Source organism: Lutra lutra, chromosome 7 (assembly GCF_902655055.1).
Source record: "Lutra lutra chromosome 7, mLutLut1.2, whole genome shotgun sequence".
NCBI classification, from domain to species: domain Eukaryota; kingdom Metazoa; phylum Chordata; class Mammalia; order Carnivora; family Mustelidae; genus Lutra; species Lutra lutra.
The window spans coordinates 50,688,789-50,704,387 of NC_062284.1; the positions used below are offsets into that span (position 1 = coordinate 50,688,789).

General features: G+C 44.8%; 2 protein-coding genes and 1 long non-coding RNA gene across 4 annotated transcripts in view; 2 read left to right on the top strand and 1 right to left on the bottom strand.

Annotated features, from left to right (window-relative positions):
* The window catches only part of LOC125105328 (ribonuclease pancreatic-like), a 182,063-nt gene that overhangs the window by 63,509 nt on the left and 102,955 nt on the right, over positions 1–15,599 (bottom strand). The window lies entirely within an intron of this gene.
* LOC125105340 (uncharacterized) overlaps positions 1–15,599 on the top strand; it is a 43,575-nt gene that overhangs the window by 18,805 nt on the left and 9,171 nt on the right. The window lies entirely within an intron of this gene.
* LOC125105326 (ribonuclease pancreatic-like) lies at positions 8,376–10,032 on the top strand. 2 transcript variants are annotated; one of them, XM_047738706.1, is made up of 2 exons: positions 8,376–8,509; positions 9,331–10,032. In XM_047738706.1, exon 2 carries the CDS (start codon positions 9,356–9,358, stop codon positions 9,809–9,811), a length of 456 nt encoding a protein of 151 aa, XP_047594662.1. In that variant the 5' UTR covers positions 8,376–8,509; positions 9,331–9,355; the 3' UTR covers positions 9,812–10,032. The 2 variants fall into 2 exon arrangements, with proteins under 2 accessions (XP_047594662.1, XP_047594663.1); XM_047738707.1 differs by having other exon boundaries at positions 8,376–8,435.

Here is a 15,599-nt window from a genome sequence, read left to right on the forward strand (position 1 = left end):
CTCCATTGGAGCTCTCTATACGGTTTTCATCCTACCAAAAAAAAAAAGTGGAACGGGTGGACTGGTCTTTGAAAGAATCAGGGTTCCCACACATCAATGATCATGAAAGACCACTGACAGAATAAAGATCTTTTGTATGATTGTCCCCTCCTTTCTCAGTGGCCTAATTCCCTTCTTTATCAACATCATTTATCATGGTCTGGTCAGTCTATCCATACAGAGTGCACACAGCTTATCCTCTCTGGGGACATGGCCGCTGTGTGCAGCCTGTCCAAGAGCCTGAAAGCTTGTTCTCAAGAGGGTTTCATTGAATCTGATCAATCACATGGTCTGACCACACATTCTTGATTAAGATCAAGGTTGCCTTCTCATTTCTATGCTTATGGAAAATCCTGAAACTGTGCCTGCCCCACTCTAGGTCCACCTGCGTAGAGCAATGGCTTTAAATCTCCATAGTCACTCATCTCCACCTCCCTCTCATGTGCATTTGAGGGGTAGGGATGGTGTAGGACAGGCCTTGTGCCTGTCATGTGGGGGGCCCAGAAGTACAGACTTGGAGGTTATGCATACAGAAGCCATTCCTGCATCACATATGCTCTCTCAGCTGTGTGCTTCCCATAGTTCGGGTTCAGGGCCAGTGTCAGGTGTCACATTAGTTGCCACATGTCTTTAGCCACATTTAATCTGTAACATTTCCACAGTATCTGTATCTTTGGTCTCTGAAATTTTTTTTAGCATTGACATTCTTTTATTTTATCTTATTTTTAACTTAATTTTTTTCAGTGTTCCAAAATTCTTTGTTTATGCACCACACCCAGTGTTCCAAGCAATACATGCCCTCCATAATACAAACCATCAGTCTCACCCAACCCCCCACCTCTCTCTTCTCCAAAACCCTCAGTTTGTATCTCAGAGTCCATAGTCTCTCATGGTTTGTTTCCCCCTCTGATTTCCCCAAACTCACTTCTCCTCTCCATCTCCCAATGTCTTCTGTGTTATTCCTTATGCTCCAGAAGTAAGTGAAACCACATGATAATTGACGCTCTCTGCTTGGCATATACAATGGAGTATTATGCCTCCATCAGAAAGGATGAATACCCAACTTTTGTATTAAGATAGGCAGGACTGGAAGAGATGATGCTGAGTGAAATAAGTAAAGGTCTTTAAAATTTTTGAAGAAATCAGCATCTCTTTTTAATTTTTCCTTCTAAATAGACATCATTTTGGGGAGAGTTTTAGATTCACAAAAGAAAACGAGCAGAAAGCAGAATTCTCATATACCCTATGTCCCCATGCACCCCCCCCATGCACAGCCTCCCCCACTCTCAACATCCTACACTTTGTTACAACATCCTACATCATTTGTTACAAATGATGCACCTACATTGACACACCACCCCAAGTCCATAGAATCCATTAGGGTTCAGTCTTGGTGCTGTATATGTGTATGTAACTCAGGTTTTTTCTCTTGCTAGTCTATCTTTTGTCAGTTTAATTTGTACATTCCCAGTCTCTGAACCTAAGAGGGTGGAGGAAAAAGATTCTTCCTTCCCTCTGTTTCCTCCACCTATTCCATAAACACATGTCCAGGTTGAACCCTGGCTCTTCACAACATTAACCATTGTGCACATTTGCTCACTCTTGTAATACATCTAACATAGTCTGAGAATTGTTTTGCCCATACCACTATAATGAACAAGACTACTCAGAAGTTTAGGATGTGTTTGCAGTTTTTCCCTTATCTCTACCACACCCTGCTGAAGACTGATGTTTTATACCTAAACCATAAAATCAGAGACAATGAAAGTATTGGTGTTTAGTAAGTGTGCCATACAGTAATGCATAAGCAACACCATGTTGTTAGCCATAGACTATACAGTGGCGTTGGGGTTCCAATTCAGGCCCATACTTTTTCTCACTACATGATGTTCCACAACTCACAAATGAAGTTAAGTGGGCATAGAGTCAGGAGCAGAAAGTGTTTTTGAGACTGAGATGATAACATGCAGATAAGCAGGCATATCTATTTTGCCATCCCAGAGACAGCCCTCTTCTCTTTCCTTAGACTCGTCATTGGACAGGATGAACTGATTATAAGGGCCATCCTCTCAAGGGGCTGGAAGGTCAGTGAAAGTTCAGGACAAACCCCAGACCTCCCTGACTTACTCCTACACCCAATCTAAATACTTTTTATTGGAAGAGAGTATTTTCTGAAACTTGATCAATCAACAAGTGCCCAGAAATGTTAAACAAAAACTACATTGTTCACTGAGAACGTCAGCCAGTAATGATTTCATTCTTCAGCTGTAACCCCAGTCATCTGAGCTGGCTGACCAAGTTCCAGATCTGAAATGCTATCTCAAATCGTCCGTTTTTTCTGAGGCCTGGGTGATTCTGGGAGATTTGAAGCTATCTTGAGGCAACGTCCCCTAGGAGCTTAGCAGGAATTGAAGCCTCTTGAGAGGCAGTTTTGGAGATAGAGCAAGATGGGGGACTGCAGATAAGACACATCCTGCTCTGGATCTACCCCCTTCCTCTTATTGGTCACTCTACTGTCTACCACACAGAAGGGAGTAGCCAAAGGCAACCTTTTAGGCGCAAGGTAAGCTGCATTGTTTAGACCCCTCTCCTTCCAGCCTTCATTCACTCCCTTTGCTTCCTATTTACAAACTTGTCAGTCCCATTTTTCCCCCCGGGAGACTCAGGTACAGCCATGTTTCCCACCATCGTCCCTATGAGTTATGCTCAGTTTTACGTGGTTATCCCAAGCTCTCTTGGAAGCACTGCTTTGAACGTTTCAGTGCCTTTTTATGATTTCTCCAACGTAAATCTTCGTGTGTCTACTGTGATGTCCACGCCCAGATCTGCCTGTGTTTTCCTGATACACCCATTCCATTTTCGCTGCTCTCTGATTCTCTATGAAGATAGAAGTTATAGGGCCTGGGTGGCTCAGTTGGTTAAGTGTCTGCCTTTGGGTCAGGTTATGATCCCAGGGTCCTGGGATCAAGCCCCTCATCTCGGGTTCCCTGCTCAGGAGAGAACCCACTTCTCCCTCTCCCTCTAATGCTCCTCCTGCTTATGCTCTCCCTATGTGCCAAATAAATCAATAAAATCTTTAAAAAAATAAAGATAGAATTTAGAGATCGTCAGTCTATGCCTCCCTCCCGGTCAGAAACTTTAATCACTGTCACCTCTGTCGCCTCTACTAAATCAGAATTAAAACTGAACTTTAATTTTGACTCATGAAGGAACAATATCAGTGGTGGTAATAATAATATTAAAATTCTATTAGGGCTTACTATGTGTTTTCAATAGGGTGACCATATAATTTTCTGTCTGAATGGGGACACTTTTGGGAGTGAAGAGGGACATTATTATTTATTAGTCAAGAGAATGAACATAAATAGGTATCACCCTGGGCAAACAGAGACATTTATATGATTTCATAGCTATGAACCAGTTTCACATGATAGGGGGCTAAAGGAGCTCTCCATGGTCTCTCTTGTAAGGGCACTAATCCTATCCACTAGTGCTCCACCTTCTAGACATAATCAACTCTCAAAGGCCTCACCTCTAAATACCATCTTATTGAGACTTAGGTTTTAATATACAAATTTGGGGTGGGGGTGGGAATCAAACATTCAGTCTATAGCATCTTAGAATAAGGTACTTTAATTATTCCTAATATACAGATAAGGAAACAAATACAGAAGTTGATGTATTACTGATCTTTAAAATCATAATGCAGGACTTTTGGGTATTCATCTGCTCTCATCCAGAAAAATGCCAATCGGTGTTGCAGGAAAAGTTAAAAAGGTGAACTGATTCCACAGCCCCGTCCAAACAGACTCCAGTCGCTATGCATTTAAATTCTCTTTTATTAGTGCTTGGCCAATCATCCAGCTTGTGTGTTTTATAGATGATGAAACTGAGGTCCAGAGAGGTGGAAAAATTTTCCTGATCATAACATACAAGTCATGAAGCTGCAACTAATACATATGGTCTCCTCACTCTACAGGCTCTAGTCAAATTCTCAACAGCAGTTTATGGAAATGAATATCACACTGTATGTGCCTAAAGAAATGACAACTGTGATGTGTGTCAAACTACTTGAGAAAAATTTTGAGAGATTGATAACACATTTTAATCTGTAATGAAGAGAAAGAGAGAGTGTTCATTTTTTCCCCCTCTATTAATCTTATCTCTTAACTGGACCATTTAGTTCATTTATATAATGTAATTATTCACTTTTATTCTCCTCAGTGAATATCTACTATCTTATTTTGCTTTTTCTATGTGTCTCATTTGTCTGGCATTTCTATTTCCTATCCTTCTTCTCTTCTTTTGGATTATGGGTGTATTAGTCTGTTATTCTGTGACAGCCATTAAAGCTGTTCACAAATACTTCTCTTGCTCCAGGTACCTAGAAGGATCCCATTTCTCTGTCCCTTGTACTTAAATGTTAACATGAGGCTTTTTCTGGTCAATGAAGTGTGAATACAAGTGATATGTGACCCTGTGGGCTGCTATTTTTTTTTTTAATATTGTATTTATTTACTTGGAGAGAGATTGAGTGGGTGGAAGGCAGAATGGGACGGAGAGAGAGAATCCCAAGCAGTCTCCACCCTCAGCCTGGAGTCTAACTTGGGCTTGATCTCATGACCCGAGATCATGACCTGAGCCATAGTCATGAGCGGGTTGCTTAACCGACTGAGCCACGTGGGCATCCCAGTGCTATGTTGTCTTTCCTTTGCTTCTTTGATTATGACAGTGTGTGTCAAGATGAAGCCTGTGTCAGCCTATTTTCCCAAGTGAATACAGCAGGCAGAGCCCCTTAGCTAGACCAGGATAGACATGTAGCGGGAAATGAGTAAGAAACTTTAAACTACTGAAAGTTTGAGTTTGTTACTGCAGCACAACCTAAACTATCCTAACTGATCCACAGTCTACTTATTCCCTCTGCTAGTTTGGAATTCAAACCCTGTGTTTCAATTCTTTTAATTGTTTACCTTAGAAATTCTCAAATGCATAGTAAACACAGACAAGTCTAATCAGGACTTTTAGTCATCTCTTGAACACTTGGCAATTCACATCACTTCCAAGTTATGTTCCTGATGTCTATTTTAATATTATCTTCTTAACTCAACAAGACATTATTGCCTTATATACTCAGACATCTTTGATTTGTTCACATATTTATCACCATCTTTTTTAAATTCCTTCCTGAATTTCAGACTTCCATTGAGTAGCTATTCTCGGTAACCTGAATTCCATGCTTAGACATTTTTTTAGTGGAGGTCTGCTTCAATGAAGTTATAAACTCCATTGGGTTTTGTTATACTTTATTGTTTTGTCAGCAAATGCCTTATTTTATCTTCATTCCCAAGTGCCAGGGTAAATAATTCTATGTTGGTGTGTTGAGAAATCAGAGCTGGTGTATTCTGTTAAGATTATGATGTGCTGAAGAGGGGTCAAGCCATCCACACGGTCAGGTTACTCTCTCATCCTTCCAGATACCACTTTGGGGAGTGAAAAACCCAGGGCGCCGTTTCAGGACATGGACACAGAAGCAAAATCATAAGATCTGTTACTAACAGCTCCCAGAATAGGGAGATGGAGAGTTGTGCGGAGAGAGTGAATTAATGGCACAGTGAACCAGAGGAAGGGGCAGTCCTCTGTCGCTGGTCAGAAGCAAGCAGGAGAGGGAGAGCAAGGTAACAAGTACCTATCCCTTAAGAAGTGGTTGATGTAGAAGTCACTAACTTTTCACCTGCTCAGCTCTAAGTGGTTATTTTATTTTATCTTTGAGAGGTAGGGAAGAAGGGCAGAGGGAGAGGGACAGGGAGTCTTAAGCAGACTCCCCAGTGACAGGGAGGAGCCTGATGGTGAGGTAAATCCCAAGACCCTGAGATCGTGACCTGAGCTGAAATCAATGCTTTATGCCTAACCAACAGAGCCACCAGGCGTCCCTCAGAGATTCTCTTACCTGAATAAAGGCAATCTTCTGAGAGTGAAACTGCCCTAGATCTCCACTGGGGAAGTTTTACAGACTGGAAGAGGACAGGCCACTCACACCTACATAAGCAAACGTTATCACAAACTGTCTTGCTTCCCACTTGTTCCCTAAAAGTTCATTTATCTCTCCCCAAAACACAAAATCAAGATCCCATTTATATCCTATTTCCCTCCCTTCCCTCTCCTATGAAGTTAATCTAGAAAGCTCTATCCCTTGCTGTTCAGGGAGCCACTTCTTTTGTGCTCTGACACAGGCATGCAAATAAACCTTGTCTATTTTCCTGTCAGTCTTTTTTTTTATCCGGGACATTGCAGGCTCTCTGACATGAACCTAAGTGGTTAAGGGAAGTTTTCCTCCCAACACCACTCCAGATGATATGCTTGCTATGTGGGACAAAGAGACAGACCAAACCTGGGTGGAGGATAGGGTGCTGGGCAAATTACAGGAACATAAAAGTAAACGCTCACACCATACCACATCATCCTCACCCGCTGGCACTTTCCAATTCATACTTGTTCACAAATCATGCTGACTTCACGGAAGAGTTGTTGGATATCATGTGGCAACATAATAAAAACTCTTCCCTTTAAGGAATTCTGTTCTTTCTACTGAGGTCCCTCTCTTTCCTCTTTTCCTTTCTTCCTCTCCTCAGGGCTTCAAAACTGCCCACTTTTTTCAGTTCAGGTTTTTGCAAAAAAAAAAAAAAAGGCTGGGAGGTTTTTTACTTCACCCCTACTTTCTTAGGAAGTCGGAGATAGCTCCATGTCAATGATACAGATACTTTATGGAGGATCTCAAGAGCACCCTATGTGAGCCATCACTAGAGCTAGCATTTATTATGCTTTCCAAGGATCTCTACAAGCCCTCTGTCCATCTTACCTTATTTTGTCCTCATAATAAACCTAAGACATACTTATCATCATCCCCATTTCAGGGTTGAGCAAATGGAGGAACAGGGAAAGAAATTCAGTTCTGGGAGTTGCCCAGCTCCTCAGATGCTAAATCAGAGTTTGGACTGACCATCTAAATCCAGAGCAAGGAGGGAATTATGAGTATTCTCATTCCAGAGGAATGGAAATTGTCACCCAGAAAAGACAGGTCTCTTTCTAGGAGGTGTGAAATTGTGTAAAATTCTGTGCACTAAAGACTCCATTTTAAAGCTCCATTTCCCCTTCTAATGAAGTTTTGAACTGGGCGGAAAGACCTTTTGAACTGGCCAGTCACAGTAATTGTTTTATAAGCAGTTGCATATAAAGATGGGGACACCTGGCATCTGGGTCATAAAACTGCTAGTGTGGCCTTCTGATGACAGATGATTAAATCATGCAGATCAGGAATCATGTGGTGTGATAACACCAATGCATTAGTCAACCCAAGTGTAAATCAGCAGGGCTCAGTCTTCTGCTCCCTGATGCAAGTCGGGTACTTGTCCCCCACCCTTTATCCTCCAAACCCTGCTCTTCCAGTGCAAGAGGGCGCTTCTGGGGGATTGCTCCAAAAAACACAATCCTGAGACTTCCCAGTAAAGTCTTTTGTTCTTTTTCAGTTTTCCCTTTCTTTCTCAGTTGACAGAGGGAAATTTCTGCCTAGAAATATGGTGTTCTCTATTTTTTCTCCAAAGAGGATTTGGGTGTTTTTTGTTTCTTTGTTTTATAGGTAGTTTGCAATCCCAGCATGGGGCTCAGACCTGCAACCAATCACGAGATCAAGAGTCTCATGCCCTGGTGACTGAGCCAGCCTGATATCCCTTGGGGATTTGGTTTGACTTTAGTTCCTCTCCTCCACTCTGACCTTCCAGGAGCTGTTGCTGTGGCCAAGAACTGCTACACACCCACCTTCCACATGCAGAAGAGCTGAAGTGGCCAGTAGTCGGGAGGTTGCAGGTCTCCTCCTCCTCCCTGAGGGGCACTGCTCATACCTCCACCCCCTCAACCCCAGACCTCAGGTCCTTGCAGCATTCCATTGGGAGCAGCTGGATACCCACACCCTCCCCCCAACAAAGAGGTGATGTTGGAATTCCAGCCATGCCAGGACCCCTGGGGAGACAGAGGGCATACTTTCCCTGCTGTTGTGAGGATCACATGTTTATGTGTCCTTTACAAACCTCCAAGTGCTATTTGTTGAGAATGGCCTCCTGAGATGACAAGGACTTTGCTGGGGTTCAGACATCAATACCATTGTAGCCAAGATTCACCTTTCCTAGCAGTCCTGAAAAAAAAGTGGTGTGGATGTTTCCCTACAATGTCCTTCCTAACAAGGTCCTTGGTTCCCACTAAAGTGAAACCAAGATGCTCCTCCCACCTATCTTTCTTTGGAAGCCAAGCCCCTTTGTAATCAGTATAAGATTCCCTCCCCAGGGATCCAGGGATCACAGAGACTGGCCTTCTGTTCTGTGCTAGAGACCAAGCTAGAGATCCAGGTCAGTGGCTGAAGAGGTGGTCTCAGGGACGCCTTCTACTTCTGTGTTGGATTGGAGGGACCGGGGTGGCTGAGGTTAGCACCTGAAAAAGCTTGAGGTGGACCAATATCGGGATGGAGCATGTGGGCTGCAGGGAACCAAAGGCACCGGGGGAGGGAAGCATTGCTCTTGGGAATACACTGGCATCCCTCTATGATGCTGGTGTTAGTCACTGGGCCATTGCCATTGTGTTCGAGGACAACAGGCCTCTCTCTGTCTACCATGATCCTGGAGGTCATGTGGTATTTCAGGGATGCAGTTCGGCTCATGGTTTATTCAAAAGGATTTTCTAATAAGCCCCTTGAGCGCTGGGTATAAATGTATTTGTTTTTAAAATATATTTTATTTATTTTTTTTATTGTTTTAAGATTTTATGTATTTATTTATTTATTTGACAGTGAACCGCAGAAAGCACAGGCAGAGCGGGCAGCAGAGGGAGTGGGAGAAGCAGGCGCCGCATTGAGCAGGGAGCTGGGCTCGAGGTGGGGCTCGATCCTAGGATACCCAGATCATGACCTGAGCTCAAGGCAGACACTTAACAGACTGAGCCATCCAGGTGTCCCCTCAAATGGATTTTAAATTTTAAAATTTCTAGTATTCAGACACAGGACTGTAGGATTTTAGTTCACTGTCAAGTCACCACCCAGAGGTGAGGACCACCTCTCTCCAGCAAGGGGGACTTAAGTGCTCTTGGACAAGAGGGTATGTAACAGTCTCAATCCTTGGAAAATTGCACAGGAGGAGGGATACCTTTCTGGCTGACCGAAAGGGAGACTGTGAGCCAGGGAGGCCACAGGTAGGAGCTGGGGTTCTTTCTCAGGCAGTGGTTTTTCTCTTCTCTCCCTTTCCTGGCTAGGCTCTTCCAGAGGAGTGAGACCACCATGGCTCAGGAGAGGTTCTTCATCCTGTTCCCACTACTGGTCCTGGTGCTGCTGGTGCTGGGCTGTGTCCAGGTTTCTCTGGCCAAGGAGTCTCGGGCCGAGAAGTTCCAGCGGCAGCACATGGACCCAGACACCTCCACCGTCACTGCCAGCTACTGCAACCAAATGATGAAGCGCCGGAATATGACGGTTGGACGGTGCAAGCCAGTGAACACGTTTATCCACGAGCCCCTGCCAGATGTCCAGGCTGTCTGCTTCCAGGGAAACGTCCCTTGCAAGAACGGGCAGCCCAACTGTCACCAAAGCAGCTCCAAAATGCACATCACCGACTGCCGCCTGAAGAAAGGCTCCAAATACCCCAAATGTGACTACCAGACCCAGCAGCTACAGAAATCCATCATCGTGGCCTGTGAAGGGAACCCATACGTGCCAGTCCACTTTGACGGTTCTGTGTAGGTCTGCACCTGAGGCCAGAACAACGAGATGCCCCACCTCCCTCTTGCGGCACATGCTTCTCCCCTCTCCCTTCCTTGTTCTGAGGGACAGAACTCCACTCAGGGCTCATATCCAAAACACATGTGTCCCTGCCCAGGGCTTGCCCCTGTGTGGTTTGGGGGGTGAAGGGAGCCCCATGTGAACCACTTCACTGCTTCTTTCAATAAAACACTTTTGCAACACCTGGATTTCTAAAGCTGTCGCCATCTGGTACTGTCTGTGTGATTGCTTTCTTGCTCGGGTGAGAACTGAAAATCTGGGTAGAATCATTACATGCCTTTGCTCCTGACTCTTGGTTCTCAGTGACCTGAGATCATTCCTTTGCTCAGAGATGCCTTGCTGTCAAATATGAAGCTGTTAAGTATCGGCTATTTGAGATGAAAGGGAGCTACAGTCCGGGACTGTCCTGCTGGGTGAGCTGATAGAGTGTGAGCTCAAATACCGAACTCTCTGACATGGAAGGAAGGACAGGGTGACCTCAAGAAGACCCTGTTCAGACCCTGGCTGCGAGGACATGGGATGAAATTATGATCTTAAATTTTCATTTTCCTTTTATTGAGTGAGCTATTACCAGATCACAAAAATGACCATCTCTTAGTTGGAAAGTTGGAGCCTTCCACTTAGGAGCTAGAGGGGTAAGGATTATTAAATTGAAGGAGAATAAGTAGATTTTGAATCGTGTATCCCTTTCATGGGATGGGCCTGCCTAGAACACTGTAGAAAAAAATTCTGATAAGCGATGTGGTTGAACAGTAGCCTCCGTTGAAGGCAGAATGGACATAAATGTGTGTGTTCCACTTGCCATCCCTGAGATAACGTAATTCCCACTTTTACAGAGGAACAGCCTGAATCTCAGAAAGGGTAAGTGACTTGCTCACGGCTGCTGCTACTTAGTGGCACAGCTGAGAATAGACCCCAGGTTTCCTGGCCTCCAGTCCTTGTTCTTTCTGCACCACAGTGGACTCAGGAAGAAAATCCTGCAGTCTCCCTTTTCCTAAGTGTGGTGGAGGAGGGCACCTCGGTGGCTCAGTCAGTTAAGTGGCCTACCCTTGATTTCAGCTCAGGTCTCTATCTCAAGATCTCAGGGTCATGAGCTACAGCCACACATTAGGCTTCACTGGAGGCATGGTGCCTACTTAAAAACCATAACTATTAAGAAACAAACAAAATCCCAATCCCCCTAATTGCTGTGGATGGAGCTATAGCTCTCTCTCTGACCTCGCTGGTGGCTCTCTCTCCTGTTTCCAGGGTACCGGGTCTGTGAGTGCTCTGTGTCTGGCACCACTTCTATAGAGCCCTTGAACATGCTTTGAATCAGCTTCTGTCATCACTTCATCATCTCATTGGACCCCCTGTTTCCAGCTGCATCTGGCTCCTAGAACTAGAGAAAAGCCCTACTTCCAACCAGTCTGACCAGTTCAAGTCTTTGTCCTTACACACAAAATTTATAAATATTGGAAGAGACTGTGTTTCCCTTAAGTGAAGTGAACCTTTTGCTTCTGAAGAGGGGAGAAGGGCTGTGGGTGACAAGGGTCAGACATCCCTGCATTTCTGTGGTAATGAGGATCCCACTTCTTACTAGCAGTGAGGATGAAGATGGAAACTTGGAGTATCTTGACAGGTTCCTTGGGCCAGAATTTGTATTAAGTTCATTGAACCCTTATTCCCAAACCCCAATCTCCTCATTTCCCTCCTGCTGGTGCTAAGAGAACACTTTCCTGGAGCCTTTAAGAATACTCACTGGGGGTTTTGCTTCACTCTAGGCACATTTACCAGCTCTGGCTTCTGACTCCCCTCATGTTCTGGGCCTGGGACTGCTCGGGGCTTCTGTCTGTGGAAGAAAGTGATAGGTGGTGACAGTGGTCCAGACCATCACACCTGGGGAGCCTGTGGGGAGGGAAAGTGCTCTGAATAGGAGGACACTGGGAGAGGAAAGACAGAATCCTGTCATAGAGAGGGTCAGGCACAATCAAGAAGAGAAACACCTGATAGTCTGGTGGCAAATTGGAGGTCTCTGTTCAGTGGGGAGACTATTGCTACCCCACAAAGAAAGGAGTACTAACCCCTTCCAGGAAACAAATCTGGGCAGATAGATTGGAAATTTGAAGTGCTAACATATTAAGGTGAGTATCTGCTTCAAGGCAGAAATGGCCATATCCAGTGATTCTTTTAAGAAGGATAATGCTAATTTCCAGAAAATTCTTGAAAACAAACAAGCTTCAGAAATTCTGCATTCTCAGTGGACAGGTAAGCCCATCTCCATGTCCCAGTTTCTCCTTACTCCTGCAGCTTCAAGTATTTCTTCAAAATCATAGTGTCTTCTGCCCTAGTGATCCTCTTCTGTCCCTCTCAGGGGTAAATTCTTCCTTCAGTCCTGCAGCCAAGAGCACCCCCACACAGTACTACCTCACGTCAAAAGAGATCTGTCCTCCACAGCTAAAGGAGTCCTTCACTGAACAGGGTACCTGAGACTCACCCTGGTCCTTTCTTTCCAAGTGCTGCCTCATCAGCATGTGCACTTTGAGCTTTCTCTCTAACTGAAAGGAAAGGCCGCTCCCAATCCCTACTCTTGCCTTCTTAAGTGAGTCAGCTCTCACAGGGCAAGTGTGAACACTGAGAGGGTGCAGAATCTATCTGCCATCATGGAAAGCACTTCCCTATTGCTTTTGGGACTTGATCATAAATGTGGGATGGCCCTCCACCTACAAGATTCATGGCTCATGATGGAGGGTCCTAGACAGAAGGCACAGAATGAAACCCTATTTCTGAGGATGAGACAGGGGCACAACTGCAAGTATCTCAAAACATGGTCAGGAATCACTTCCTAGGGGGCAAGTAGCATAATACCTCTACAAATCCTTCAGCAAATCCATGAGTACCTTGGGTTGCTACAAGCTTACAGTAAGCGTGGATGGGAACATGTCTTCTTGGCTTCCTCCCTCCAAGCTTATTTCCCTTCTCACTCTCTAACTGTCTTCTTAATTAACAAGAAAGAAAAAGTTGTTCATCTGAAGGCACAGAGTATCACTGGATATGTTCTACTAAGGAGTAAGGTGACTATACTTTAAGGTCATGACTGTTATCTGCCATTCTCTAGTTTCTTCTAGTGACAAGTCTGGGGAAGGCCTACACCCGGGGTTACTTTCCTTTCTTTTCCATCCTCCATGAGTCTGCAGCTGGGTAGATAATGGCACCAGGGCACTTGATTGAGCCCCAGTCCCACGATCAGCTCCCTGGGCCCGAAGCACGTCTACAGCCCTCACTGGGCCACGATTTTCTAATCTGTAAAACCAGAGGGATGGGTTTGGTCATTTCCAAGTCCCCTTACACTGCTGACTTTCTAGAGGAGTATCTGTTCTCTTTCTAGCAGTGTTGCCCAGGGGCATGTGGGTTTTGGCTACATGTGAAAGGCCATCTCTAGAACAGTCACCTCACTGAGATCTGGTTTAGGTCCGAGCACTCTCTCTGAGGCCTGGGTCATCCTAGCCAAGTTGGAGCACCCTTCTAGGGGAGATTCTCCTCTCAAGCAACTTCAGACGGCCTCTGAGAGTCTAAGCTGGCAGCTCCCTTCCACCAGGGCTTGTTAGGCTTCCTGGACCTTGACAGCCCATGGAGATTTTCGTTTGGCTGAGGGGTACTTGGCTGGCTCAGTCCACACAGCATGAGACTCTTAATCTTGGGAGTTCTAAGTTTAAGCCCCATGTCGGGTGTAGAGATTACTTAAAAATAGGACCTTTAAAAAAAAATAGAGGTTTAGAGCTGGGCTCTGCTTCAGGCCAGCATGTTTGGCAGCCTCTCTTTCCCTCGTCCTTCAGATTCCCCCTTCCCTCCCATAAACACCACTGACTGAACAATTTTTTTAAGAGGACAGCTGTCCGATAATGGGGCCTGTGCTACTGTAACATAGAGACAAAATCCGTATGTGCACATGACTAGATACACATGTGATCATGTATATAGACCTGTGAAATTAAGGAAAATCAGGGCCAGGAGGGCCATTTGTGATCTGGCTCCAAGAACTTCATCTTAAGGATGGAGAAACTACGGCATGAAACCAAGAATAGAATGAAGAAAACCAAGTCTGTGGATTCCTTGAGTGTGGGCTTTTATGTTTGCCTGCAAATTTGTGTTCTTTTTTAAAAAAAATTTTAAAAATGATCAGAATAGGAATATATATCTTTTCAATGTATAATTCTCTGAATTTTTTCCTAAAGATTTTATTTACTTATTTGACAGAGAGATAGAGAGCATAAGTAGGCAGAGTGGCAGGCAGAGGGAGAGGGAGAAGCAGGCTCCTTGCCGAGCATGGAGCCTGACATGGGGCTTGATCCCAGGGCCCTGGGATCATGACCTGAGCTGGAGGCAAGCACTTAACCAACTGAGCCCCTAGCCACCCCTGATTCTCTGAATTTTAACACACATAGAAAGTTGTTACGAGATGATTTATCACAGCTGTTAACTCAGAAAATGAACAAGGAGCCCTGGCCCTGCAGAGGCCAACTGCTCTATCCCAGGAAATCCGAGGGGGCTGGACAAATGCACAGCACAGCTCCCGGCTGGATCTGCCAATACTGTCGCCAAACAAACTCAGATAAACTCCTCACAAGAGAAGCTAGTAAGTCAAGAGATAAGGGTTTGGAAAAGAGAAAGGGAGGAATTTGTTTCCAGGGCCAGCAGCTGGGGGAGGTGGCAGGCTCAAGCCTTAACAATTGATTTCTCTGCCTGCAAGATGGACAACCAGAGTTTTCTACAAGAGGTTCAGGGCAGGGGATGGTACCTGCAGGCAAGAATCACAGGTGAGGTGGGATGTGTTCAGCCCATGATCTTGGCAGAGAAAGAGATGCAGGGGATGGTTGTCTAGGCATTCCATTGCTATCTGGGCTTTTCTGGTCTGGAGGCTGGAATGTTCTGGTCATCATCAGTGCCTCAAGTAAGTGCAGTAAGAAATAACTGTTGGGTTCTATACTTGAGCACGAGGCTCACTGACAGAATTGTGCAACCGTTATCACAACCAGGACACACAAGAGTTCTACCACTCTCATTTCCCCTTGTGCTAATCTTCTATAGTCATGCACTTCCCACAACCCCCACCCCCAACCCTGGGAACCACTGATCTATTCTTTGTCACTATCCTTCTGTCTTTTCACACTATTGTACAAATAGAATTGTACACCATGAACTTTTCCAAGACTGGCTTCTTTACTCAGGGTAATGCCTTTGAAATGTATCCGAGTTGTATGGATTCATAGTTCATTCCTTTTTATTGCGTTCTATTACATGGATGTTCCACAGCTTGTCTTTCCATTCACCCACTGGAGGACATTGGGGTTGTTTCCATTTGGGGTGATTATGAAGACAGCTGTTTTAAACATCTGTGTACAAATTTTTGTGTGCATTGTTGGAAGGATAGACACACATATCAACAGAACAACATCAGGAGCCCAGAAACAGGCCCACACAAATATGATCAAAATTTTTAAAAAGATTTATTCATTTATAATTTGTCAAAGAGAAAACAAGCCAGCACAACCATGGAGTGGCAGGCAGAGGGAGAAGCAACTGCATGCTGAGCAAGGAGCCTGATCGCAGACTCGATCCCAGGACCCAGGGATCATGACCTGAGTCAAAGGCAGACACTTAAGCAACTGAGCCACCCAGGAGTCCCCGATCAAATGTTTTTTGACAAAGGTGTAAAGCAGTTCTAGGCAGAAAGATATTTGTTTTGGTGATTGAACATCAAAAAAAACCC